Here is a 27,479-nt window from a genome sequence, read left to right on the forward strand (position 1 = left end):
CAGTTCTTCACATCAGGTGGCCAAAGTATTGGAAGTATCACCAACCTTTTCTTGTTGATACTAAAAATGTCACAGCCTGTGCATATGGGAAACTTAATGAAAGCTTTCCAAGTTTTGTCATAATTTTTCAGAATTAGCCACTAAATAATATATTTGAATGTTTAAGCATACCAGTAGTGTGTTTAGGCCCCCAGTTCAGTGTTTAAGTCCAGAGTTCCCCACAGATAAAAATGAAATGTATACTTGGCTATAGCAGAGTTATGGGGTTTTCAGAACATACACTTCATAATTAAGCTTTAACACACATTATTTTTGCAATCATTTTTACTGGGATTTGTTTTGGGGAAGGACCTTAGTATTGAAAAATCCCAGAGTAGAGCAATATGGCAGCCTGTGGAAGGAGACTGTTATGTTAGATAAGGTAGACTTTGGTCTGTTTTCTGTGTCTTCTTTTTAGTAAGTCAGCTCCACATTAATTTTAAGAATGGCCTTGTTAGGTCATAAATCTACTCACAGAATGTTTGTTTTAATATTAGTGAAGCCAGTTGTCCCAGGCGATTTTGAAGTCACAGATTATTTTCATTCTTGTGCACCTCACAGGCTCGCTCCCATCCCACCGAATGGACATCTGTCCTACAGCAGAGTGAGAGGAGGTGCCCTGTGTGTTGAGGGGAAGGTACTTGGGTGACATGGCTTTATCACAGTCACCCTCTGTTCTAAGATGTATGAACTGCAGCTCTCCTAGGGAGTAGGGCTTTTATTTCATTAAGAGGTCACCCACCATAATGCCCATCTTCTCTCCTAGGGCAATGTGTCTCTGAAAGAACTGAATGCCCGGCCCTTAGAAGTTTTCATGTGCAGTGTGCTCAAAAGACAAGGCTACGGAGAAGGCTTCCGCTGGATGGCACAGTACATTGATTAACACCAGCCCACATCAGTTCCAGGTCTCACCATTCAGGCCTACTCAGAGATTTGATCACTCAACATGCATAACTTGAATTCAATAGACTTTTATTGTTGGTTAGAAAACAGATGTTTTTTAGATTATTAATATTTTATCAACTTGAGTGAGAATTGAAAACTGATTCAAATAAGTTTGAATATCACAATATTAGCTTTCTAATTCCATAAAAATACTTAGTTTTTACAGTTTATAATGTGACATTACCCCCAGCACCATTTTTGAACAGCAACTTTCCAGACAACATTTGAAGCACTTTTTAATAACATGAAACTGCAACTATCAACCATATTTAAAAGCTCATCATGTTAAATTTTTTAAGTAATTTTTTGAAACTAGTTTTTAAATTTTAGATTATATGTCCACCTATCTTTAGTAAGCAGTTAATAATAAGCTTTTATGACTGCATGATGCCTTACAGTTTCAATTATTTTTTTCTCATGCAAACGTCATGCAATAAAACAAACCCTAATGTTTGGCATCCTTGTTGGGCAAATGTTTCATTTTAACGTGTCTTATCTGGCTAGTATGCTCTGAAGTTTTGCATATTTAATATTAAATATATGAGAGGGTTGTGGGGAAAGGAGATTGCTTTAGAATATTTAGGATAATGTTTAAGTCCCTACAGGCTTTTGCATTTATCTAGAGACAAGTTGTGTTTGGTTGCACCTTATACCACATTTATCTCTGAATCATGTATATTTTTATCTGTAACACTACCATGACCAGTGCTGATGGGGTCCACGTCCTACTCCCTGTGGGATCACCCTTCTGAAGAAAAAGCACATGTTCTAGTACAACCCAAGGTTAATTTTTGGTTTGATGAGCCAATCCCAGTTGTCGAATTCTGACGTGCTCCAATCTTAATGGCACCCAGTTTGGTAATCTGCCTTTTCACCAAAAATAATGACAAGTACCAGTCTCTCCACACCTAGAGGTACTCCCCAGTCTTACTTAATGGTACGTAATGGTACTCAGCAGGGCAAGTAACACGTAGGGTGTTGTGCAGTTGCATGGTGGAGGCCTGCATCTGAGGATAAGGAAAGCGTGTTCTGCTTCAGTTGTCACTGAGATATTTGAAGATTTTTTTCCTGTCCTATGGCTCTTTTGCATTTTGGGTATATTTTATTTCTTGGTGGAAAGAAAATGAATCCATGTATTTAATTTTCTTTTTTCTTAGTTATTCTCAACCAGCTCTTAACTTTACAACACAAAGGCTTTTGTTTTTTGAACCATGCTTGCCACATGATAGCGTCTACAAGCCTCACTGATAAGATTTTCTAATCAGATTTTGGTTAGCTTTTTAAAGCATTTTAATTTTCTAAGAAATTGAATTCTTTTTTCCCATATGTCTGAGATTCCCATAATTAGTTGAAAGACAAGTGCCAAATATTTATTTTTAAAGACTCTCAAGCTTAAGATTTCCTCTCTTGGTCATAAACCGAGGTTTTATAGTATATTCAACCAACTCTATTGAAAATAGATTGCTCCAATTCCATCAAGAGTAATTTTAATATTAGAATTACTGTTTCCTCTAGCTCTTGTCCAAATCAGAGTTAACTATAGTCCTTTCTGTCATCAATAATATAATATTGTATATGAAGCAAATAAGGATTGAAAGATATGCCTGGAAGGAATTACTAGTTAGCTAAAACAACAAGGTCATTTCATCATGACATTTGGTTTTAGGAATTTAGCTATTCTGTTTCATTTTCAGCTTCCTTCTAAAGGAGAATAAAAAAGCTTTCTCCCTGCCTAAAAACATCAGTAACACCAGGGAAAAGTAGGAAATGACATTCAGCCTCTTGGTTATTCTGCCAGATATGTTTAAAGTTCTCATTTCTAACGTCTTGACTGAACAGAATTAAGCCTTATTCAAAGTAATTGCCTCTTGTTGATGGTATCTGTTTTCAATATTTACAGGGACATGCTTTTCTCCAAGTATTTCCTAGTATCTATTGTGATGATTGAGAAGTTAATTATCTGTGTTATAAATTCATTTAAAAGAAAAAGCTTACTGGTTTCTCTAGAGGGGATTTGCTTTCTGGCACAAACTCTCTTGTTCCAGAACTCTCATTCTAGGTCTGTCACTGGGATCAAAGGAACAGAGTCACTTTGTGGACCACAGCTAAACTGTGGATATTTTCCCAATGATGTAAGAGTCTTCCAGAGTCTGAACCTCTGGAAATGAAGCTGCACTTTCCTGCCATCTCCAGGGAGATGGGCCTCAGAGTTCACCAGCCATTGGGTTTATCATCCAGCTCTGAGAGCTCCTCAGAAAATGTACAGAGTCACTGCTTCCATCAGGAGAAGCAATTTAAGAGAATGCCAAGAAATGGCAAAGGCACGTGGGAAAAACATATACTCTGTATGTGCCTGTGCAACTGTGTACATTTGTGGAGTATTTTGGGGGTAAATGTAGTTAATTTTGTTCTTCCCTCTACAAAGTGTGCAAATGTAATTAACACTATTATATCCAAGTTAAGACTGGATTCCATATACATCAGGAAGTGTTCAAAAGATGTTTTAAAATCTTAAGTCCAAAACTAAAAACAGATGGCCTCAGCTGGCTTATATATTTTTAAAAAGATTCTTAACATCACACCTGTTTCAATGACTGCTATTAATTATGCTATTATACTTTTCTGTAACTGGTTAAACTGATGGATTCCAGTTTATCTTGATGAATTTTTAGATTGGAGATTATAATAGCATTTTTAAAAATTGGGCACAGATATTCCCTGAAGAATATGAAAAATATTATTCACTATTGACTTAGTTAACCCAGTATCCTTGAGTGCCAAAGAAGTATGAATTCAGATATTGCCTGCATAGATCTAAATTTTAGTTTTGTGTGCCTGTGTACATATACAACTTTACTGTGGTTTACAGCATAAACACAGAATGTTGTTTCTTTTCTTTAGTTTTCAACTGGCTCACACTACATGTAGTGCTTTCCAGTACATAAACTACTTGTAAATCACTGAAATAGAGTAATAACTGCGATAAAAGTGTTTCTTCTGCAAAATGATTTGATTAACCACATTCAAAATCCAGCATTTTCACAAGTCCCATCATTAAAAACAGAATACCTCTAGTTGATGATTTGAGCTTCAGCAGACAGGTTTACATTTTCTGAACCTGTATTTAGTATGTGACTCAATGTGGCGTTTCAGTCTTGTTAGTCACTTACATGACTGAAGTTTGCAAGGCTTCTATTGCCAAATAAATTTTGATCAGAGTACACTGACAAAGCTAATATAAAAGAAAGTCTCTCAGAATATTGTGTGTTGATTTAGAGTACATTGTTTGAATCATTTTAAATATATGTAAAAGTTGGTGGTGAAGTTTCAAAAAAATCTCCAAGACAACATGAAAAATTGAGATTAGCAAATATAAATTTCTGAATAAAATTAATAAGGAATTAAGAGGTTTTCTATAAACCATTAATTTTTTTTTGTTATAAATAGTAAGAGTTCAGACAACATATTTTAAATTAAGGACTAAATTCTCAGAGCCCAATATTAATGTTTCTGGTCTTTCCAATCATTGTCCTTTTGAAATGCACATTAGTGCTTTTTAACCAATAAAGAAAAAAAGAACAAATTCTTAAAACTATGGGGCTGTGCCTCTGTGTAAAGTGACTGGGATTCTATTAAAACCATGTTTCTACTCTTGAACCCTATAGCCATTCCCCCTCACATACCCCAGCTCATACCTGGAAATCCCTGAGTATAAACGGAATTGACCTCTCTTGATTTGACCAACTACTGACCATCTATTGAAGATGCAGTTTTGAATCAACCAATTTTTGTCTTCACAATTTAAAACATTAAATAGATAATATATTTAATACCTCTGATTATTCTGGGCTTTGACCACACCTTTAAACAGAATCCAAATTAATCACAGTAGAGGAAGCAAATTTCTTCAAAGTAAGCTTTGTTTCAGGAGTACCCCCACTCTAAATGGATTTTAAGACAGAAATGGGAAAGGCTTTGGGGTGATTTCATGGAGAATTATTATCTTTGGAAAAGATTCACGTCAGAATGGCCAACTTCACCTGGGTTTCTGAATTCCCTGGTGCTGCTCCTAACCTGAACTCATAATCTATTGCCATACTGAGGCAAGAGCACTCAGGGTGAATGTAGTCAGGTAACTTTCAAAGTGATCAAAGTGTTTTCTGTGGTGAGGCCTTTTTTAGTATTTGGCTGGATGCAGAGTATGTTGAAGTGGTAAGTCAGTGATAAGTTTTTCATCACTAACCTTGTTTGCACTTTTGTACACCACTGCTTGCACTAGTATCTTAGTGTGAATTTTAACAATTGTTTTACAGTGTATACAGATTGTTAAGCATTAATTTATATAAAGATGTTTCTGTTTACCTTTATGTATTTTACAAAGAACAGCTATAATAGATGGTTAAATGTTCTTGAATTGTGTTTGTGTGTTATTTTGATTATGTTCTATTATCTTTTTACCCCCTATGATTTGAGTGTCAGAAATAGAAAAATAAAATAACTACCTGGTCTTTGAAATACTCTGGTGTTAAGTCCTGTTTTTATCATCTAGTAGTTTTTATTGTGCTTATTAGAAATTTCTTGAACTTTGAAATTACCAAGGTTATAGAACGTGCCCTCTGCAAGGATTCCAAGAAACTAAAGCCTAATTTGCTTAGACTAGAAAAAGCTTATAAGCACGCTGTAGTAGGACTTACACAATGCTGACTCAGTTGAAATGTGAAAAATAAATGGTTGGTTTTATCTACATCAAGGTTTTCAAGCTCTAGTATGCATCAGAATCTCCTAGGGGTGGAGAGAACTTAAAAAAAAAAAATACAGAAAAGAAAATCCCACAAAAACTGTGATTCAGCAAATCTGGGGTGGAGTGGAAGGCAGGCATACAACTCAGCAAATCTGGGGTGGAGTGGAAGGCAGGCATACAACTCTTCAACAAGTTTCTCGGGTTTTTCTGATGCCAGAATGTGTCGATTTGCATTTAAGAGAAACAGTAATATACCACTAAATACTAACAACACTAAATGATCATTGGCTAATCAGTGAAGAAAAAAAATTTTTTTTTCCTGAGAATTCATTTACTAGGAAATTCTGCATCACTGTAGGGCTTCCCTGGTGGCTCGGTGGTTAAGAACCTACAGGCCAATGAGGAGACACACGTTCAGTCCCTGGGTCAGGAAGATCCCATTGGAGCAGGAAACCGCAACCCACTCCAGTATTCTCCCCTGGGAAATCCCATGGACAGAGGAGCCTGGTTGGCTACAGTCCATGCGGTGGCGAAGAGTCACATACAAATTAGCAACTGAGCATGCACGCACATTACTGTAACCTGTAGCCGGTTACAATTCAGAATCACTGAAAGCCCAGGTAGCAAAATTTTTTCAACTCAGGTGATGCAAATGAAAAAATATCATTTTGGTAAGGATTATCAAGCTACTTTTGAGACTTAAATCCAACTATAAGACCTTTCTAAGGACTTCCGTGGTGGTCCAGGGGTTAAGAATATACCTTGCAACACAGAGGATGCAGGTTTGACCCCAACTGGAGAACTGAGATTCCCACATGTGGCGGAGCAGCTAAGCCCAAGCCCCTCAACTACTGAGCCCACACACCAGAGCTAGACAGTCCATGCGCAGCAACAAAAGATCCTGCAGGTCGCAACTAAGACCTGATGCTGCCAAATAAATAAATATTAACAAATAAAACTTCACACAGCCATTCCTTTAACCTTTCTACTAACAATGTGCAGGATGACATAAGGCTTTGTGCTAACTCTTTTAACATAGCCAGTCATGATTCTATTACTGTTGAAGTGAAGTGAAGTTGCTCAGTCGTGTCTAACTCTTTGCAACCCCCATGGACTGTATAGCCTACCAGGATCCTCCATCCATGGGATTTTCCAGGCAAGAATACTGGAGTGGGTTGCCATTTCCTTCTCCAAGAGATCTTCCCGACCCAGGGATTGAACCTGAGTCTCCTGCTTTGTAGGCAGACGCCTTACCATCTGAGCCAGCAGGGAAGTCCAATTACCACTGAGTCCATCAAATAGAGATTTAGCATGCACTCAAACTATTTGTTGAACTGAAACTAACAAAGTAGACAGTGAATGTACTGAAGGCATAAATGCTAAGAAAATAAAATCCAGTTTATTCAGACCTTTCTCCAAATAAGACATACAGATGGCTAATAAACATGAAAAGATACTCAACATCACTCATTATTTAAAAAATGCGGATCAAAACTACAATGAGGTGTCACCTCACGTTCATCAAAATGACCATCATCAAAAAGTCTACAGACAATAAATGCTGGACAGCGTATGGAGAAAAGGGAACTCTCTTGTACTGTTGGTGGGAATGTAAACTGACAGAGCCACTATGGAGAACAGTATGGAGATTCCTTAAAAAACCAAGAATAAAACCACTATATGACCCAACAATCCCACTACTGAGCACGTACCCTGACAAAACCATAACTGAAACATGTAGCCCAATGTTCACTGCAGCACTATTTATAAGAGTCAGAATGTGGAAGCCACCTATTAACAGATGTCCATCAACAGATGAATGGATAAAGAAGTTGTGGTACATATATACAATGGAATATACTCAGTCATAAAAAAGAAAACATCAGGTCAGTTCTAATGAGGTAGTGAACGAAGAGCCTATTATACAGAATGAAATAAGTCAGAAAAACAAATACTGTATATTAATGGACATACATGGAATAGACGGTACTGAAGCCTACTGCAGAGCAGCAATGGAGATGGAGACACAGAACAGACTCGTGGACCCAGTGGGAGGAAGGGGGGGACAAACTGCGACGTGCGATGGGAACCTGGAAACATACACATCACCATACGCAAGACAGTCAGCGGGAATTTGCTATATGATGCAGGGAGCGCAAACTGGTGCTCTGTGACAGCCTAGAGGGTCGGATGAGGCGGGGAGGCAGGAGGGAGGTTTAAGAGGGAAGGGACATATGTATACCTATAGCTGATGCATGCTGATGTATGGCAGAAACCAACACAACACTGTCAAAGCAATTATCCTTCAATTAAAAACAAGCTTTTAAAATGGAAAAAAAATCCAATTTACCTCATTTTCTTGAATTTAGTTACATAATATCCCACCAGACTATCTGATGGGCTTCCCAGGTGGCGTGAGTGGTAAAGAACCCACCTGCCAATACAGGAGATGTAAAGGACACGGGTTCGATCCCTGGGTCGGGAGGATCCCCTGGAGAAGGGCATGGCAACCCACTCCAGTATTCCTGCCTGGAGAGTCCCATGAACAGAGCAGTCTGGGGGAGCTACAGTCCATAGAGGCTCACAGAGTTGAACATGACCGAAGCAACTTAGCAAAGCACACAGCACAAACTATCTGATATTTGTACTAAAGGTACAGCAATGCAACATCACAGCCCTCAAAAGAGTGTGAAAAGAACCTTGTTGGGGACAGGGGAACTAGGAAACTGTAAAAGAAGCCCTTTGGGTGGTGGCCACCATCCTCCTAATTGAAAGGTGAGAACAACTTAGAAACCTGATGATTAAAAACAAAGGTCCCAAGGATTTAGCTGGGTATTGTTAGTTGACAAAGGTCAAAGCCTGTGTTTACAAAGCCTCTTAACTTGATTTATTTAAAATTAGACACCAAAACTCAATAATTTTCTGGCTATTATGTGGTAAACAAAGGAAGCCTCGCTTTGGAATGTGGATTTGATTGGAGGCAGCACAGTGACCCATTTAACATGCTTATTAAAGTCACCGAGTTCAGTGACGGCACCGTGCCACTACAAACAAGCTGGTAACGCTGCAAAAAGAAACTGAAGAGCTTTCTTACCCGATCATATTGAAAGGACCTGGGTTAATGGGTAACAGTCCTCCAGTCAAAATCTTCACAGGTGTCGTGTTTCATGGCTGTTTCGGAGGTGAGGTAGAGGTGAACAGAGAGAGAACACTTGGGGGTTGAAATGAAGATATTTGTTTACTCCTTTCTTGAGCTAAAAGGAATTGAATGTGAACCTCATCGGTGGAGTTGTAGTCTTATTTCACCCGGGATTAGGAAAATCCCAGAAACTAGAGAGATTATAAACATTACCATTACAGCACCATTTAGGGTTCTCTCCTAGTCCTTGGGTTTGTCTTGAGGTCTCTAGACCCACCTCGTGACTGGGAAGCCACACCAGATCAATTGCAGTCTGGAGAAAAGCACATTGACTTCCCTCCATTCTATGGACTTCTCTTTCGAGACCCAAATGGGCAAGAGACTTTCTTTGAGTAAAACGCAGAATAGGTGAGTTCCAGCCCTGTTCTGGGCCCCAGAGCTGATTTGCAACTAGGGGGTCCACTGCAAGGGGAAACATGTCTGACAGTTCCTGAAGGAAACCATGCAACGCTACTTTCTTTTCTGACTTCAGGGTAGTAGACGGCAGGGCAAAAAGCTATTTTGAGACCAGTCTGAAATTTTCTCCACATCAGCTTCTTTTTGGGACCAGGTTCAGAGTCCACAATCCTCTGGCAGTCTGATGGCAGGGGGACCCCTCTTGGATTTTGAAGCCTCACTCTGCCTTCCTGTTTGGAGAAGCGGTTTCTGATTACTTGACATGTTGGCGGCCTTGCTCACTGCTCCATGTGCAAGGCTGGGCTGGGCAAAATACGAGGGAGGGTTTTACCTAATCACCTACTCACTGGGTTCATTTTCTCTCTTTTACACATAAAGCCTTATGTGTAAAACTATTAGTTATCACCAGGTCTTTTGCAAGTACTGTGCAGATGTTGGGTTCAGGTTGGGACAGGTGGCCACACTTTCTGTCTGCCCGTCCACGAGCCAGTCAGCTGGCATTTCAATACCTCCTTGCTGGGGACTCACATGGAACGATGAAAAATGGGCAGCCATTTGCCCAAGGCACCATGGAAGGCAAAAGGGAAAGGCCCTCAAACACCATCGAGGTTTCTAAAAATGGGGCACCAGAGCTGAATCTTGAAAGCATATATACTGTTTAGTAAAGAAGGGGTGAGCAAGGCGAGTGTAAGCAGACAGAACAGCAAAGATGAAGGCACAGCAGAAAACGGCATGCTGTGATTTCGGGCTGGTAGAGCCCAGAGCCTGAAGAGGTGCTGTGTGGGCAGCGTATTAGACAGATGTCAGTGGAGGAAAAGACAAGAACACGAGGCCTAAACTGAGAAGGCAGGAGAGCAGGGCTGCCCTTTCCCATCTTTCAGCCCGTTTTTCACCTGTCAAAGTAGGCTACTTCTAACACTGATTCCAAAACCAACGGTTTATGATATATGATCACATTTTTCAAACCAAGACAGGAGCCAGCAATCCACCAGGAGAGCCTGCTCATGGGGCCATGAGATCAGCAATAGGCTATTTGAAGTTGGGAACAACTGTACAGACATGTGTCCCCAAAATGCCACACTGACCATGCACAGCAGAATGTGTGCTAGTGACAAGGAAGACACAGGTTTAAGGTCAAATTAAAAATTACACAGGGTGGATGTTGCACAGGGAACTCTGCTCAATGTTATATGGCAGCCTGGATGAGAGGGGTGTTTGGGGGAAAATGGATACACGCATACCTATGGCTGAGTCCCTTTGCTGTCCACCTGAAACTATCACAACACTTAACTGGCTATAATCCAATATAAAATTAAAAGTTAAAAAAAAAAAAACAAGCTGGAACTGTTCACACAGCCAGTACTGCCAACCTATTCAATAAAAGACATCAGGCTAAGGGGGTGGAGGGTTGGGGATCCCTGAGGGTACTGCTGGGAGCCAGGAGCTGAGACCCCAACTGTCCCTCTCTGATCCCCCTTCTCCACGAACCTCTTACCTGGGGGCTGGCTTTGCCTGCAAAGTGTGGGGATCTGATGGTTCCATCCATCAAGCAGGAGAGGCATAACAGAAGTAGCTGAGGAGAACACCGTGCCTTCAAATCGCCTAGTAACGTCTTGAAGTTGAAAAGTCAAGTGGGCAAGGCATCCTAACTCCTCACACAGCCCAAGGACTGCCCAGTGAATACTGGACCGGACTTGATCTCTGTGGCTCCAGGGCTCAGAACAGCCTGTGAATAGAAACATCATGTTTCAAGGCAACAATTACAGTTGAATTTAAGTAAGACGTTTTAAACTTAATATGGATGGCTTGGCAACGGGTTGCTTACAATACGACAGGTTCTCAGTCACTAGAATTCAGAGGCTGTCCTAGAGAAGGTGGTGGGCAAGACGAGGTTTCATGCCCCCCCCCCAACCACCTAAACCCTGAGATATCACCCAGATGAGGCTCCTTGGCTGAGGCCTGAGCAGGAACCAGGATTGATAACGTTGGTCGGTACTGGTCCCGTACCCCTTCTTGACCAGAAGGGAAGTGCTCCTGAAGGGCAGAGGGGCCCCTAAGACTTGAGCACCCCCTCTGGTTCTTGATGGCCCTTCAGGGCACACACTCCCCTTTGCCAAGAATTCATTTAGGAGTCTAACAGTGGACGACGCAGCTATCGGGGACCGTCCACGGCAGCTCCTTTCGTCAGCTGAGGAGCATAAATAATTACGGCGGGCATGTGGGAAACAAGGTTTCGTATACCAAGCACCTGTCACCATAGCCAGGCAGTCACCCAGGATCCCAAAATAGCAGTTCAGAATATCCACAGGTGACGGTTTATTTTGCTGAGTCACTCTTCCTTTTCGGCTTCTCCTACAAACCCTGCTGCTCTTCTGAGTTTCAGGTTAATCCCAACATTCAGTTTTTAGCAATGCAACCTTCCTGCTCTGCAACAGAGGGTTGGGTGAGGGGGTGGGGAGCGGGAGACTTCAGCTACCTCCCGCCTCCTGGGTTATACCGTTTCAGAATGGCCGCGGAGGAACCCAGAATGCTGGGAAGGTGGGTGTGTTTCAGGCGCAGGCAGCTGATTGGCTCAGGTGTCACGTGAGCGGTGTCCCGGATGACCGCCAGGTGGTTCCTACCCGCCCTCGGCCGGCCCCCCTACCCAGGCATCACGTGACCTTCCTCTGCCCTGCCCCCAGAACACAGGTGCCCAGGTTGGGCATGGGGCGGCCCGTGAGAACAACGGAGCTTCAGCGAACAAATCCCTCTGGGCTCCTGGCCTCTCTAGTCAGCCTGCTGGCGTCAGGGCGCCCTCTGCCTTAACCTCCGTCCCCCTCCTCTCACAGTGGTTCCTCATTCTAATCTCCGCACACCCAGGCCCACTTTGATCCACTTTCAGCCACCATGCGTGGGGGGCGCCCAGCAGGAACGCTCATCCTCACTTAACAGATAAGGAAACTGAGGCCCAGAAAGGGCCAAAACACAGTCCTTAATTCTCCTTTACCCTAAGGCCCACACGAATCCATTTCTAGTCACTTCCTCATGTGCAGTGCATTCCTGGATGAATTTTCTGGATTTGAATGGCCACGAATAGCTAATGGTAACCAAAGATGGGGGTGGAATAAGGCGGATTGCCCACTGAACACAAACCCCTAGACCTGGGCAAGCCACCCTACAATTGCTGTTACCCAAATCACAAAGCCCGCCCCACACCCCCAGCCCTCCCAGAGAGGCATGGGCCCCACTTCCAAGCCACCCTACAATTGCTGTTACCCAAACCACAAAGCCTGCCCCACCCCCCCAGCCCTCCCAGAGAGGCGTGGGCCCCACTTCCAAGCCTGCAGGACAGATAATGTACCTTCCTTCCATTGCCTACAGGTCCTGCTCAGCACTTTGCCCTGTCACCATCGGGGCTGGATCTGGTGCTTCACTTCCATGTTCACACCCATGGCTACTGCTTTGCTCCTAATGACCCCTCTCCTGGTGACATGAATCTGTGGCCACCGTGGCATTCTGACAATGTGATGACCCTAAGCTTCCTGCTCTGGCTCTGCCGAAGTCCAGCCTGGAGGCTCTCGGTAGCCCCAGTCAGTCCCACCTACCCAGTTGGCCTTAAGGTAAAAGGGAGGGCCCTGTCAGGCTCTCACCTCACCCTCACTGACCACATCCTCCAACCATGGGCTTTCCCACCAGGACCTAAAGAAATCGGTATCTCCAACGTCTTCTATTTGACAGATGGAAAAACTGAGGTACATGAAGTCAATGGCAGAAGACTAGAACCTTGGTTTCCTGATCCTGGGTTAGACATACTTTCCTAAGGCGTTGTACAAAAATCACTATGGGGATGGGGTTAACAATAATAAAAAGAAGCCTCCTTGAGTTTGAGTTGGGGGACCCAGGGGAGTCATGGATACTCTAGGAAAGGAATTTTTGCCATGCTGTTCGGCTTGTGAGATCTTAGTTCTGCAACCAGGGAATGCAACCCCAACAGCGAGAGCACCAAGTCCTAATCACTAGACCACCAGGGAACCTGCTTTTTTGCTTTTTAATGTTTTAGAATGGTTTCTTTTCCCTTAACATGGGCTTCCCTGGTGGCTCAGATGGTAAAGCGTCCGCCTGCAGTGCGGGAGACCCGGGTTATATCCCTGGGTTGGGAAGATCCTCTGGAGAAGGAAATGGCACCCCACTCCAGTACCCTTGCCTGGAAATTTCCATGGACTGAGGAGCTTGGTGGGCTACAGTCCATGGTGTCGCAAAGAGTCGGACATGACTGAGCGACTTCACCTTCACTTCCTTAACAACGTGTTTGTTGTTACAACAAAGCAGTTGCACATTATTAAATGTAGCAGGTCCCCCCCGCCACCGCCCCCATATAGGATTCTTTTTTTAAAGAATTGTGGAGAAAAAGAAAAAACAAAAACACATATAGTCAGTCATCAAGGCTGGGCAGCAGATGGCGCCCCAGATCCTACCTACCTTGCAGGAGTTTCATCAGAACAAGGGAAGTTCAGGGCGGGCAGAGGAAGAGTCCCTCCCCTCTGCCACACAGTCTGTGTGTAACTGTACCTGGCTTTGGGACTATGGGATTAAAGTCTGTCTCCCCCACTGGCCTGGTCTCTGCATAGGGCATTTGGTCATCCCAGTGTCTTCAGGGCCCAGCAACTGATGCACTGTGAATGCTGAATCCATACGTGCAGGAACGAAGTAGCGGGGGAGTGAACACTCCTGGCCTCCCCTTGGATTCTTGTACATTGGCTCATTAGTGATTATTTTATATTGATTACTGGTTCAAGTGATCATATTTTGGATATAATGGATTAACTGAAATATGTTAAAATTCATTTTACCTGTTCCTTTTTACTTGTTAAAAATGTGGCTGCTAGAATTACCTCTGTGCCTCATACTTCATTTCTATTGCACATTGCTGCTTCGGGCCCACCGGTGTTTTGCCCTCTCCTGCCCCACGGTTATCAGCTGGGTCAGCTCTGCAGCTGCAGGCCTGGCAGCAGGCCCCCTGCATCACTCTTCTGGAGAACTGTGGTCTAGTGGGCCTGGCTCTGGGAGGAGGGAAAATCTAGGGTGTCGAGCCCAGGGCAGCTGGCCCATAGAACCAACAGCCCCAAATCACAGGTAGGGTAGCTGGCCACACAGGAGCCCCCTCAGCCTGGGGACTGATCTACCAGCACCTCAGGCTGACTGCGGTTGATGCTAAGTGAGCCCTTCTCACTCTCGGCTGAGCACCCTGAGAGAACACATATGTCTCAGTCAGACAAGGTTCCCTGATCCCCAGGCATGGGGCCCCTCAGTGAGGAACACCTTCCTCCACAGTTGTTCAAAGTACACCAGGTTTATTTCCACCACTTTCTGCATTGTGGAATCACAGAACTCTGGATCTGGAGGTGCCCTTGGGGACTCACTGTCTACTCCATCAGTGAGGAAATGGGGCACTTCTCTGGGGTTCACAACCAAGTCAGTAGCCCCAGAAGCTATATTCCCTGAGTCTCAGTTCAAGCTCCTTTCCACACTCCTCCCCTTGGACTCTCAGAGGAGGCTCAAGACCCTTCCACGCATAGCTGAATCCAACTTTGTTCTTGTGGACCCCTCTGTCCAGAGTGCTTGTTGTCCCTTCCTCCCAGCCAGCTCCCCTTGGGCAAGCAACTAGTTATCCTTCGAGCCTATGTTACCTGGAAGCTCTGGGAGGGCAAGGTCCTGGTGCCACTCACAGCATACAACCCAGCATACTGGCAGAATGAGATGCATGCTCAGTAGACAATTGTCTGTGAATGAATGAATGCATGAATGATGTTGCTTCCTGTGCCCTCCCCACCTCATCCATACAGGCCTCCACAGTACCTCCCAGATTCCTCATTGCCTCTCTGCTGGACTGTGAGCTCCCTGACGACAGAGACATTGGCTTCATTCTGCATACTTTATAGAGTCTGGTCCAAAGCAAGTACTCAGGAAATAACGAGTGAAAAACAAGCCTGGATTAAAACCTTTCCTGATCTAGGGACAAATACCAGACTGGAAGCAGTGAGATTCTATTTCTTAGACTCCAAAATCACTGCGGATGATGATTGCAGCCGTGAAATTAAAAGATGCTTGATCCTTGGAACAAAAGCTATGACAAACCTAGACAAGATATTAAAAAGCAAAGATATCACTTTGTGACAAAGGTCCATATTGCCAAAGCTATGTTTTTTTCAGTAGTTATATACGGATATGAGAGTTGGACTATAAAGGCAGCTGAACATTGAGGAATTGATGCTTTAGAATTGTGGTGCTTGAGAAGACGCTTGGAAGTCCTCTGGACTGCATGGAAGATCAAACCAGTCAATCCTAAATGAAATCAACCCTGAATATTCATTGGAAGGACAGATGCTAAAGCTGAAGCTTCAAAACTTTGGCCATCTGATGTGAAGAGCCGATTCCTTAGAAAAGACACTGATGCTGGGAAAAGACTGAAGGCAAAACAAGGGGGCAGCAGAGGATGAAATGGTTAGATAGCATCACCAACTCAATGGACATGAATCTGAGCAAACTCCAGGAGATAGGGAAGGACAGAGGAGCCTGGCATGCAAATCCATCCCATGGGGTCGCAGAGTCGAACACGACTTAGTAACTGAACAACAACAACCAGAGTTTCCTCTCAAACCTTCCCACTGTAGGTGGCTCAAGGGGTTCTGACTTTGATGCTGAATTTCACCTCTGGTAGTTTTGGGAAGCTCCATCATCCACTCTGAACCCCAGGGAATGACAGCTGTGAGAAGCAAATCAAGTAAGCCCAGCCCCAGTGCATACTGAGCACTCACTATATTCCTTGGGACACCCAGGGACCACTCACTAGTTCACTGAGCCCACCCTCTCCCACTCCCCAATGCAACAGAGCCTCACACCAGCCAGCACAGAAAACATTGCTTTATTAACTGCGTTTGCCAACACACGAGGATTGCAGAGGGGGTCCTGAAGCCACAGGCTCCAGTGAGGGCTAGGCTCTGGAAACCCCCATGAGTGAGCAGGACAGGATGGGACTGGGAGCTACGTGGTAGCGGGACCACAGAATCATGCAGGGCACGCGGGCACCGGCCACCCCGAGGCAGCCATACATTCTATTGCTCGTTAAGGGTAGCGAACATGGACAATGTACAAAAAGGAGAAATAGGTTTTTGCGTTAATGAAAAATACATTTTTTTTCTACAAAGGAATCTTTCCTAATACAAGAAAATAAATATTGCAACATAAGCCAAAAATAATTTAAAATTGCTCTTTTCAATATATTTTCAATATTTCTCTTGTATATTAACAAATGGCACATCAACTTTCTTTGAAACAAAGACAGAAGGTGTCTCCTCCTGTGACATTCATATCATCCTCCCACCCCGAGCCGATGTGGAGCACAGAGTGTTGTGCGTCTGAGGGACAAGGTGGCAGGAAGTGCCTTAAAGAACAACCAAAGGTCCTGGACTCCAGCCCTGGCTCTTTGGCCAATGTGGCCAGCTGGGCCGGAGCCATGGGAAGTGGCCTCCCCAAGGGCCTTGTTACAGGCATCCAGACCATTCTGCAGAGCTTGGGGTATGGGCAGAGAGGTTGGCCACATCTGGCAGTAAGCGAGGAATGCCAAGTCCAGCTGCTGCCAATGGCTGTCAGAACTGGGCATGTGATTCTCTAGAAACTGCCCTGGCAAGTCCCACTGTGTGCCCATACGTGACACACAGACACACATGCACATGGACACACAAGATGTGCCCTGGCACAAACTCACACATCCACAGCCCAACACCCACGTTTGGAAACCTGGGTGGCTTCTCCAAGGAACCTGAGACCTTCACACTGCAAATGTTCACACACCGTCACCAAGTCAGAGCTCATTTAATAAAATAAACCCTTCTAACCTTTCTTCTCTGCGTTTGTTCTAAAATACATTTATGATCCATAAAAATACTTTCCTTGCACATTATCCTTTCTCACTGTAAGAAGGGGGAAGGAGGTGGGCAGCAGGGACCAGGAGAGTGGTAAAGACCGCCGGGCTAACTTCCAGAGCAGCTTGTGCCTCCAGTAAGTCTGCAGATACGGTTGCGTGAAAGACGCACCTCAGCCTCTAGGCTGGAAAAGGCCTCCTGCCACCTCCCCAGCTTCCCATCCTGACCTCAAAGGCAGCAAAGCCACCTGTACAGTGGATGGGAAGCTGCAGAGTGAAGGGGCTGTGCTGGCAACAGGAAGGCCAGCAGTGAGGGCCAGTGTCCTTGTCTTCTTTGCAGCCTGGCGGGCATCCCAGTAGTGGACAGCTGGCTGGCAGACAAAGCTCTTGGGTCTGGCCTGGCAGGCCCTGGGCAGCCAGCCTTAGAGGCACCCAGACTCCGTGCAGGACACGGGACCCCAGGGATAATTCAATTCAAAGCAAGAGCCAATTGAGAAGTGGGTTGAAATCTAGAGGCCAACTTGAGGAGAGGCCCTCTGCTGGTCTCCTTGGCCTGGCCCACCCAGTCCAGACCCTGACCAGACCTACCACCTGCCTGCCCTGGTCCTATGCCCTACCTCGCCCCCAGAGAGCCCAGACCCTGCCTCAGGATGGATGAAGGGTAAGCAGGCTAATGCTGAGTCTACTGGACCTTGTGAGCACCCCACCTCCCGGCAGAGTTTGGTTGTTCTTTAAAGCTGGTCCCTTTGCTTCCTGTGAGGTCAGACCAGGCAATCCAGCACAGACAAGGTTGTTACCCAAGGTGACCCAAAGCACGGGGAAGGAAGAAGATCTGTTCAAAGGCAGTAAACAGAGAATAGGGTTAGGACGCTGCTGCTGACACTGCACTGGCCACTACTACCAAGGCGCCAGGCAGACTAAACTCTACACAGTAGCTCATGCCATCCCAACGCCCAGAGTCCTTGAAGCCCACTCTGAGTCTGCTCCGACTGGACACATCTGTCCAGCCCTTTAAACTTAGTCATTATCTTTGTTTCCTGTTTTGATAAAACTCACATGAAACTCAGTGTCCATGACCATGCCACTGCCGTACCTTGAAAGTCTTGAGTCGGGGATGGGTGCTCAGCCTGCTCCCCATCCCACTGATTTGCGCTTTGTGTTATGTGAGGGGGATCCCCATGGTGAGACTTTTGCCACGCTGGTTTCACCGTCAGTCTCCTCGTGTGGAGTTTTAGGGTTCAGGAGAGCTCACAGTGGGCCCAGGATCCAAAATCCAACACCAGCAGCAGCAGAACAGCATCCTTGTCTGAGAGCTTGGGCTCACCTCCTTGGGTGTGTGCAACGAACATGTTTCTACACTTGGTTGCTAAAGAACTCCATTTTTTAAAAAAAGTCCAAGTGACAAGTTGTCAGGTCCTGGCTGTGCTGTATTATGGTCAAAATATTCTTTGGCATCCACAGAATGATTCGACTGATTCACTGGACTTTTGCAAGGTTCTTGTTGGAGAAGTTCTGGCTTTACCAGTGGCAGAAGTGACCCAGGAGTAAGTCATAAAAGAAAAAAAAAAAATGTTTTCACTGAATTCCTTTTTGTTTTTCATTTGTTCCCTGAGCTATCACCCTGGGGCCACTCCACTGAAACTCTTCAGAGCTACTACCTGGGACTTAGAGGGTGGAGCGGAGAAGGCAGGACGGTGACGGTGGGGAGGGAAGGGCTGGAAGGGCACAGCTGGGAAAGGGGGTTAAGGCTCAGAGGGGAAGAGGAACCAGGAAGATCCAGCAAGACTTCAAACAGCCCCGGAAGGCCATCACTAACCCATCCTGGGCCCCGGGATCCCACTGCTTGTTGGAAGGAGGAGTTTCCAAAAGGAAACCGAGGAAGAAGCTCATCACTTAGCAGGAAACTTGAAAAGGCAAACGATCTGGTCTGGTCAGCTGTCTGGGAGTGATCAGACCTCGGCCGAGACTGGCCCCGAAGGAAGGAAGGAAGGAAGTTGGAGTCCCAGAGCGATTCTCTGTAGTGGGCGAGGCTGAGCCCCACGCCCCTGACCGGGCACTGGCCCTCCCTCGCAGCCCTCCGCCGGCACTGGCGGCTGGCTGGCTGGGAGTCCCCTGAGAAAATGGCACAGCTCAGGAAGGGCTCTGGGAAGCCCTCCCCAGAGCCGCCGAGCTGGGCGCTGGCAGGGGCAGAGCAGCAGGAGAGTGGAGGGTCGCAGGGTGGGCGGGCAGGCCTCAGATGATGTGGGTTGACCAGGAACAGCTGTGGTTCCCTTGGAACCAGCAGGCCCTCTTCGCCCCCTCAGTGCTTTCTCGTATAAGCTCATTGTGCTTGTGACAGTGAGTAGACTCTGGCTGGGTATCACTTATTATACTTCCTTGGGGATCAGTGAAGTGCAGCAGGACCCCCCCCCCCCCCCCCGATGGACCCCAGTGGGATTTGGGAGCAAGGAGAGGCAGGCCCTGGGCTGGCCCATCTGCCATAATAATGCCCAAACGACAGTCTGTGTCACCCAGTGGCAGCGGGCGGGAGTCCTGAGCTCTTCATCACCTTGCCTACATGTAGCCAGGAGCCCAGCAGTACTGTGTGGCCCAGGCGGGGACGCTGCCATGGCTGTGATGGTGAACAGGACCAGGGCTGGTCCTTGTGGCCAGAGCCGTGGAAGGAATCCTAACGTCCTGGGCCAGCACAGAGGAAAGACAATAGTGTGGAATTCGAAACTCTTTTTATATTAAAAATAAAACCACATCAGAGTGGCAGCCTCAAGGGTCTGAGACACTCAGCGGAGATTGGAAATGGCAGTTGTCACTGGGCTGAGGCCTCATGGGGGGACCAGGACAGGGGAAGGGGTGACTTAGGAGGCCAGTACCCCCATGCGGACCACCTCCTCAGCCCCTGCTTCCCTGGGACCCCGCTGCACCCCACTGTCCTCAGCCTCCACATCTGAGTCGCTCATCTCCCCATCAGAGAAGTAGCCATCAGTCTCAGTGTCAAAGTGTAGGCTGACCTTTGGCCTCTCGGCCACAGCAGAAGGCGGTCCCGTCCCGGCATCAGGCCTGGCACCTGGCGATCTCCGGTTTCCCTTGCTCTCACGGGGCAGCCGGAGCCGGCCTGAGGGCTTGGGACTCGCTACAGGGCCAGGCACTTGGACATTAGAGTCGGCAGCCATTGGGGCTGCCTCCTCCGGGGACTCAGGGGCCAGTGGTGGGGGGCTCTCGGGAGCTGCTGGGATGGGACAGTCCCCAGCTGTAGGACTGGACGGCAGGTGAGAAGGTGTTCGCCGTGGTGGCTTCCTGGCAGGTGGCCCCTGACCCCCTTTGCTGCTGCCAGTATCCTGGGCCGAGGGCTTCTTGGGGGGTTTGTCTGGAGTCGTCCGTGAACCGGGCCCGTCCTGTGGTGGTTTCTTCTTAGCAGGCAAGCGGGTGCGGCCGCGGGCCTTCCTGGCAGGGTCGCCAGGTCGCAGCGAGGGGTCCCGCATGAAGCTCAGCAGTGTCTCCTCGTCCTGCAGCAGCTCCTCGGACAGCAACCCCGGGGTGGGGTCTTCGCGGTGCCCATTGTTGAGCGACCACTCACTCATGGCCATGTTCTCTGCGGTGATCTGCACTGACTGTGCCAGCCAGCTGTTGAAGAAGGTGCCGTCGATGGGGAACGAGGTAGACAGGCCTGGCCAAGGGGAGGAAAGAGGCAGGTGAGATGCCAGCAGGTGTGTGTCCCACCGTCCTTCCAGAAGCCCTCTCCCACCCTGCCTTGCACACCATCACGGACCTTCCTCCCTCTTTCCCTCTGTGCTAGACCCGGCCGAGTTAAGCTGTTCTGTCCATCCCACCTGCGAACACTGAACACCCTTCTCCCCAGACAGATGTCCTGCTCCTGGGACTGTCTTCATTGTTTGAGGAGCAGAGTACAAAGTGAAAATGTGGGCTCCCTATTCAAAAATTATTAAGAATTTCAAAGTGGGTACAGTAGAGCATTAAACCAAGCGAGGGCCCTTGGTGACTGCACAGGAGCACACCAGCCCTGCTCCCCACCCCACACAGCATCGTCCTGGGAGCATAAGGGGTAAGGAGCCCTCTGGTCACCAGGGGGCGCTGGGCTTTCATAAGTGTCGCTTTCCAGAGCTTCCAAAGCAAGGACTTGGATAAGGGTGTCTGTCAGGGCCAGCTCCAGTTATGGGCTCTCCTTCCTTTACTGAGGTCTTGGGAGGCGGCCGCTGATGTTCCCATTAGATACCAAGTTGAATCCTTCCTGAGACCGAGGAAAATAAAAGATGACCTGGGGCTTCGATGCTAGAGGTGAGGTGGGGCTTCCATGCTAGAGGTGACCTGGGGCTTCCTTGCTAGAGACGAGGTGGGGCTTCCATGCTAGTGGTGAGGTGTTCCTCTAGAGCACGCCCCTTCCCTGAGGAGTGCTCTAGAGGAAACATGTGACATCCTGGGAGAAAAAGCCCAAGTCCAGGGCAGCAGTAAAGAGAGAGGTCTGTGACAGACAGCTGTGACAGTGAGATGGGCTGGGCAAAGACCACTCCTGCGGGGGTCTCTGGTGGCTCCCAGAAAGTTTGCAGGGGATGAAGGGAGGGCCTACTTGAGGACATTCTGGCAGAGGGGGACAGGAACAGAGAATTATGGCAGGCCCTCACCCCACAGCATGACACAGGGTTCCTTGAAGGGCCAGGATGTCTAGAGGCTCCTGAGTTCTTGGGCCTAGCCTCTAGTCTATGAGAGGAACCCTTGGGAGGCCAGCTAGGGCTCCAAAACCCCAGTCTCCTCTATACCTGGAAGGTGGGAGTGCCTGGGCATGGAAGGGCCTGCCGACCCCTCCTGGCCTCCCACTCTGCAGCAAGGATGCTGGTGGTTCCCATGGCCTTTTGCGGGGACCTGCAAGTGCAGTGATGGTATGAGTCTGGCTGTGTGCACCAGGCCACTCACCAAGCTGCCCCAGGACTGAGTCGGACCCTGCCTTCACTTTCTCTTTCTTCTCGGGGCTGCCCTTGGGGCCCTCACGGCCTTTTCTTTTTGAGTCGCTCTTCTTGCCCTTTGTTTTCCTCCCAGACCGCTCTGCATCAGGGAAAGAGAGAGCAGGAGGAAGATGGTTATCCCAAGCAGGCCAGACAGAACCAAGACCTCTGAGTGGAATCCCAGGAGAGCGCCATCACTTAGTGTCTCGCCTTCTGGGTCACCTCCCCTGCACCTCTGTGGCCCCTGTCCAGAGCCATGTGGGACCTGGGATAACTGTGGCTCCAGTGAGTCAGGGAGTAGCTGCTGTGGGAAGGGGGATAAGAGTCCCTGGGGGGCTTGGTGCGGGGCTCAGCGACACAAGGAGGGGGAAGACCACTCTATAGGACCTGTGCTGCAGTTTGACCTCTGCGGACTACAGATCCCACGATAGAGTCCTGGTGGGCAGGAAGGCTGGCTGGAGGTGAGTGGATAGGACAGGGCCTCATGGGCTAGGCCACAGAGGTGAAGGTGGATAGGTCACTGAGGGGTCAACAGCCTTGGGTTCCCCTCCTGACACAGGGGTCAGCCCCCTGCCTTGCTCTCGTGGTCTGCTCTGGCGGTCAGACAGTTGACAGAAGACTCAGGTACACACCTGCCCCTCATACCCTTCTAGTCCAGGACCACATGGGTCTGCGGAGTCACAGAACAAAACAGAGCAGGGGAGAGACATGCTGTGGTGGGGAGCTGCTAGGAGTCTCCTCCTAGCGTCTTAGCCAGAGGCTAGCAGGCTTCCTGAGTAAGCGCCTAAGAGAAGGTTGAGGAGTATGGGCCCAACTCCAGGACTCTGCCTAGCTCTGCTGTTCACTCCAGGTGTAACCTCAGGCCAGGCCTCAGTCTTCTCACCTATGACATGGGACAGCGCCTAGATACTTGGAGGGAGGCTTCCCAAGTCCCCCACCACATTCGCTGTGGCCTGAGCTCCTCCCAAGGGCACAGACCTTACACAGCTCAGTTGTTGACTCTGGTGGTGGTCCAGCCACTCTCCTCTCTCTGCTCCAGGCCTAGCCTGACCCACAGGCTCTACCTGCAGTGGCAGCCTCTGGCTTAAAAATCTCTCCATCCACCTATTTTTACTGCATGGAATTCAACATCAGAGCACCATCTTCTGCACTAAGCATTGCCCTCCTGAATATGTTAACACTCCACAAAGGGCCCTGTTGTCTGGCAACACCCACAACTAACAAGACAGAACACTCTCAGAGCTCCTTTAACCTTTGATTTCCACATCTGTTAAATGCATGTGATGGTAAAAGCCTAAGAAAGAGGGAAAAAAAAGCCTATTGGCACAGGGCCTCAATCCTATCAGATGGGGTCAGAGAGGAGGAACACATAGGTCCTCTTCCACCCCTGGGGCAGTTGCCTTCTTCAGAATCAACACACAGGCACACAGGGGTTCAGGGAAGCTTGCCAGCTTGGTCCCTTCCTGCCTTGGAACCAGCAAAGAGCTGCTCAGACTTCTGGTTTGCACCTGTTCACATGCAATTCACTCCTAAACCACAATGGGCCTCACACTGCCTGAGAGTCCCGTGAACCAGAAAGCTCCCTGAGGGTAGGCCTGATGCCCACATCACATCTTTGCTCCTTGCCTGCCAACACACACCTACGACCCTGGGAGGCCCGCCTTGGCCCACTACCTAGGTACAGAGGGTAAGGGTGAGGTCAGTGGCCCCTGACCCCGTACACATGCCCCACCAGGCTCTGAAGACACACAGCTCCCTGGAACCCAGCCCCCTCGAGGGTGTGCTTACGAGAGGTGGCCAGCGGCAGGCAGGGGAAGCGCCTACCTCGACACAGATCCTGTTCGATAAGTTTCATCTGCAGGTGGAATATCTGCTCCTGGAGCTTGCAGATGGCATGTTTCGTTCTCTCGCGCCTTGTCACCATGTAGCACAGATTTCTAACCTGAGGAAACACAAGAGAGATTTTCCACCTTACTCATGGGCAATCACCTCAACCTCCCAACGCTGGGGGGCCATTCTGCCTAACCTGCCCAGGACATCTGGGAATCAATACCCAGGCCCCGAATGCATGCTCAGTCCTGAGCTGAAATTCTCTGATCTAAAATACAGGGCCAAGCACAGTCTTGGCCCCAGGGCCTGCAGTGAAGCCAGTGTGGGCAGGGAGTGCGTTTGCAGAGGTCAGGCTGGCAGCTCTGCCTTCCTTCCCTAGGCCTGCGCTTCCTGGCTGAGTCATGCCATCGCCCGAGGCCCTTCCAACATGACTGCTCTCCCTTGTATGTAAATCCCCCAAGGCTTGTCACAGCCTGACAAGGTCACCAAGTCCATCCTTCAGCCTCCTGTCCAAGGCCTCTTACACATCGAAGAAACTCTTCAGCCACCAGCACCTGGGCAAAAACCACCTCCTATCCTTAGCCACAAATGACCAGTACATGAGAGCGCACCAGCAGAAGAGCTCTGAGTAGAGAGGCGGTCCTGATGCACTGGAGTCCAGCCTGCAGCTGGCCCTTGTCCACTTGCTGCACTGGCCCTGAGCCAGGTTCACAGCTGCTCTGCTCCAGGCCCCATGTGCACTCGACCGTGTTCGCTCTGCCAGAGACAGAACCCCTTCTGGGGAAGGGCAGGGCCGCTCAGACCACCTTAGGCCAGCTAGGAAGAGCCTCTTGGGGCCTGGGACACCATCTTGCTTGGCCCATGGGACAGGGCCCACCCTGCAGCTGGCCTGGAAGCACCTGAAGAATGTTGCTTCCTGTCCACCTGGCACCTTGACCCCGTGTGCCATCCCTCATTGGCTGTTCTCAGTGTACACCATCTCTCTGGGACCAAGTCCAGGCCTCCTCCCCATCAGGACACCACCTTGCTCTGGCACTGTCTTCAGATCGGGTCACAACCTCCAGCAAAAGTGACAGCTGGCCACCAGAATCCTGGGTGCCACCAGGTTCTACCTCCTGCTGGGTTCCGCTTCAAGGCTGAGTTCGGTATTCATAGCCTTAAGCTGCCTGGGCATGACCTGAGGGTTCCAGAGCCCCTGCCTCTTGTTGTGACCATAACTTCTCCCACCCTGGAGTAGCCATGATCAGACCTCCCTGCTGGCACAGGCCTCCTCCTCTGCTCCCTGAGCCTAGCTGTGAAAGAGACGCCAGAACACCTCCGCCAGGCTAGGAGGCTCTGGGTGGGTTCTCAGCACCACCATCACCACGGCCCAGACTGAATACCAGGCTCTCCTGTGGTCAGCACCTCCCCAAGGGGCAGCCACCTGGCCCCGCCTGTGAGCCCTTGCTCCAGCACACTGGCGCCACCTGACTTCTTCACAAATCCTGGACTCCCTAGGACCTCCCTCCAGCCAACCTCCTCCTACACGTCCCTAGGCACAGGCTTGTGCTGGTCCCTGGGCTCAGCTGCAAGAGGTGCCATCAGAGTCCCCTTCTTCTGAGGGCTTGCTGCTCAGCAGGGCAGAGAGATGCTGACCAAGCAATGACACAGGCAACCCTGATCCAGACTTGCGGGTGGTGAGAAGGCTCCCTGGAGAAGGGGAAAGACAGGCAGGACCTCATCCTTCAGGTCCTGGCTCCAGGATCACCTCCAGGAGGCTTCCTGTCCATCACATCTAAGCAATTCAATCTCATTCTCCTCATATTCTGGTCTCTTTCCTTCCCAGCAGTCATGTGGCTGAGCATGCACAGGGACAGTGGGGATAAAGGCAGCTGGGTGGATGCATGGCTACTTTGTGGGCCTGAAAACAAACTAGTCAATATATCTAGCCTAAAACCAGATCAGGACTACTTCCTATTTAAATACAGATGTAGTTTTCTTTCTTTTTTTGACTTTTAGAAACATTAGAGCAAGGTTTCTCAAGGCAGGCTAGAATGAATTCCTGGTGAAGATTACCCCCCAGATCCCTGGGGTGGCTGGTTAAAAGCACAGATTCCCAGGCTTGGGGGAGTATCAAATTCTCTGGGGGTGGGGCCCTCAAATACATATTTTTCACAGCACTACAGCATCTGAGAACTATTGCCAAGCTCCAAAGCAAGCTGCATGGGCTACTGAGTTTGACAGCTCAGCATATATAGGAAGATAATATTCTAGTGGGTTTTTTTGGTCCTATTAGAAATTTTGATTATGTATGCTTTACAATAGAGCATGGTAGATGTGAATGAGATATTAAGCATACAATATATTGGAGGTAAATGCTCAATTTTTTTCATGATAAGGGTACATACACTACCTAATCAGTAATGTCTGGAGACTTTTGCAATAGAAGATTCTGTGAGAATCCAAACACATTGCTACCCATTACGCCTAGTTCACTATGGAATCATCAACTCCTCTAATTTTTCCTGAGACTCTCGGTAATATAGCTACATGTAACTAAATGCTGTAAAATCCCTCTTCCATGATGGCTTTTGGGGAAAAGTACTGCAACCATCTTAGAAGCCAACCCATTATTACATTATCTTTTTCTGATTATAAATATAAAACAAAAAACAAACAACGCAATCAATAAGTGGGCAGAACTAAACAGACGTTTCTCCAAAGAAGACACACAGACGGCCAAGAAACACATGAAAAGACACTCATCATCACGAATTATTAGAGAAACGCACATCAAAACTACAGTGAGATGTCACTTTACACCAGTCAGAATGGCCATCATCAGAAAATCTACAGACAATAAATGCTGGAGAGGGTGTGGAGAAAAGGGAACCCGCTTACACTGTCGGTGGGAATGTGAATTGGTGTAGCCACTATGGAGAAAAAAGTATGGAGGTTTTTTAGAAAACTAAAAATGGAATTACCATGTGATCCAACAATCCCACACCCGGGCATACCCAGAGAAAACCATAATTCAAAAGACACATGCACCCCAGTATTCACTGCAGCACTATTTACAACGGCCAGGACATGGCAACAACCTAAATGTCCATCAGCAGAGGAATGGGTAAAGAAGATGTGATGCATATACACCGTGGAATACTACTCAACCATGAAAAGGAACAAAACTGTGTCATTTGCAAAGATGTGGATGGACCTAAAGACTGTCACACAGAGTGCAGTAAATCAGGAAAAGAAAAACAAATATTGAATATTAAAGCAGATATGTGGAATCTAGAAAAATGGTAGAGACGTTCTTATGTGCAAAGCAGAAACAGAGACACAGACGTAGAGAGCAAACGTATGGACACCAAAGGGGAAAGTTGGGAGAGTGCAATGAACGGGGAGGTTGGGATTGACCTATATATAACAGTATGCATAAAGAAGATAGTGAGAAGCTACTGTACGGCACAGAGAACTCTGCTTGGTGCTCTGTGG

General features: G+C 47.7%; 2 protein-coding genes and 1 long non-coding RNA gene across 10 annotated transcripts in view; 1 reads left to right on the plus strand and 2 right to left on the minus strand.

Annotated features, from left to right (window-relative positions):
* Positions 1-5,499, plus strand: part of SAR1B (secretion associated Ras related GTPase 1B) — a 28,806-nt gene extending 23,307 nt beyond the window's left edge. Inside the window, exon 7 of the mRNA XM_040240081.1 lies at positions 806-5,499. Within this exon, the coding sequence (XP_040096015.1) occupies positions 806-922 (117 nt within the window). The 3' untranslated portion in view covers positions 923-5,499. The remainder of the gene's footprint in view (positions 1-805) is intronic.
* LOC120863652 overlaps positions 1-11,852 on the minus strand; it is a 35,398-nt gene extending 23,546 nt beyond the window's left edge. The window contains exons 1-3 of one of the 2 annotated variants that reach the window (XR_005721053.1): positions 11,146-11,852; positions 10,816-11,046; positions 8,820-8,896 (exon numbers count right to left, since the gene is read on the minus strand). This is a non-coding gene — a long non-coding RNA (uncharacterized LOC120863652). The remainder of the gene's footprint in view (positions 1-8,819; positions 8,897-10,815; positions 11,047-11,145) is intronic. The other variant, XR_005721054.1, reaches the window with a different exon arrangement.
* A 4,352-nt stretch (positions 11,853-16,204) lies between these two features.
* Positions 16,205-27,479, minus strand: part of JADE2 (jade family PHD finger 2) — a 49,306-nt gene continuing 38,031 nt past the window's right edge. For 6 of the 7 annotated variants that reach the window (XM_040240087.1, XM_040240084.1, XM_040240083.1 and 3 more), the window contains exons 10-12: positions 23,997-24,114; positions 22,144-22,272; positions 16,205-20,881 (exon numbers count right to left, since the gene is read on the minus strand). In XM_040240087.1, coding sequence (XP_040096021.1) covers positions 20,073-20,881; positions 22,144-22,272; positions 23,997-24,114 — 1,056 coding nt within the window. In that variant the 3' untranslated portion in view covers positions 16,205-20,072. The remainder of the gene's footprint in view (positions 20,882-22,143; positions 22,273-23,996; positions 24,115-27,479) is intronic. The other variant, XM_040240089.1, reaches the window with a different exon arrangement.

The sequence above is a fragment of the Oryx dammah genome, unplaced genomic scaffold (genome assembly GCF_014754425.2).
Source record: "Oryx dammah isolate SB20612 unplaced genomic scaffold, SCBI_Odam_1.1 HiC_scaffold_5, whole genome shotgun sequence".
In the NCBI taxonomy this organism is placed as follows: Eukaryota; Metazoa; Chordata; class Mammalia; order Artiodactyla; family Bovidae; genus Oryx; species Oryx dammah.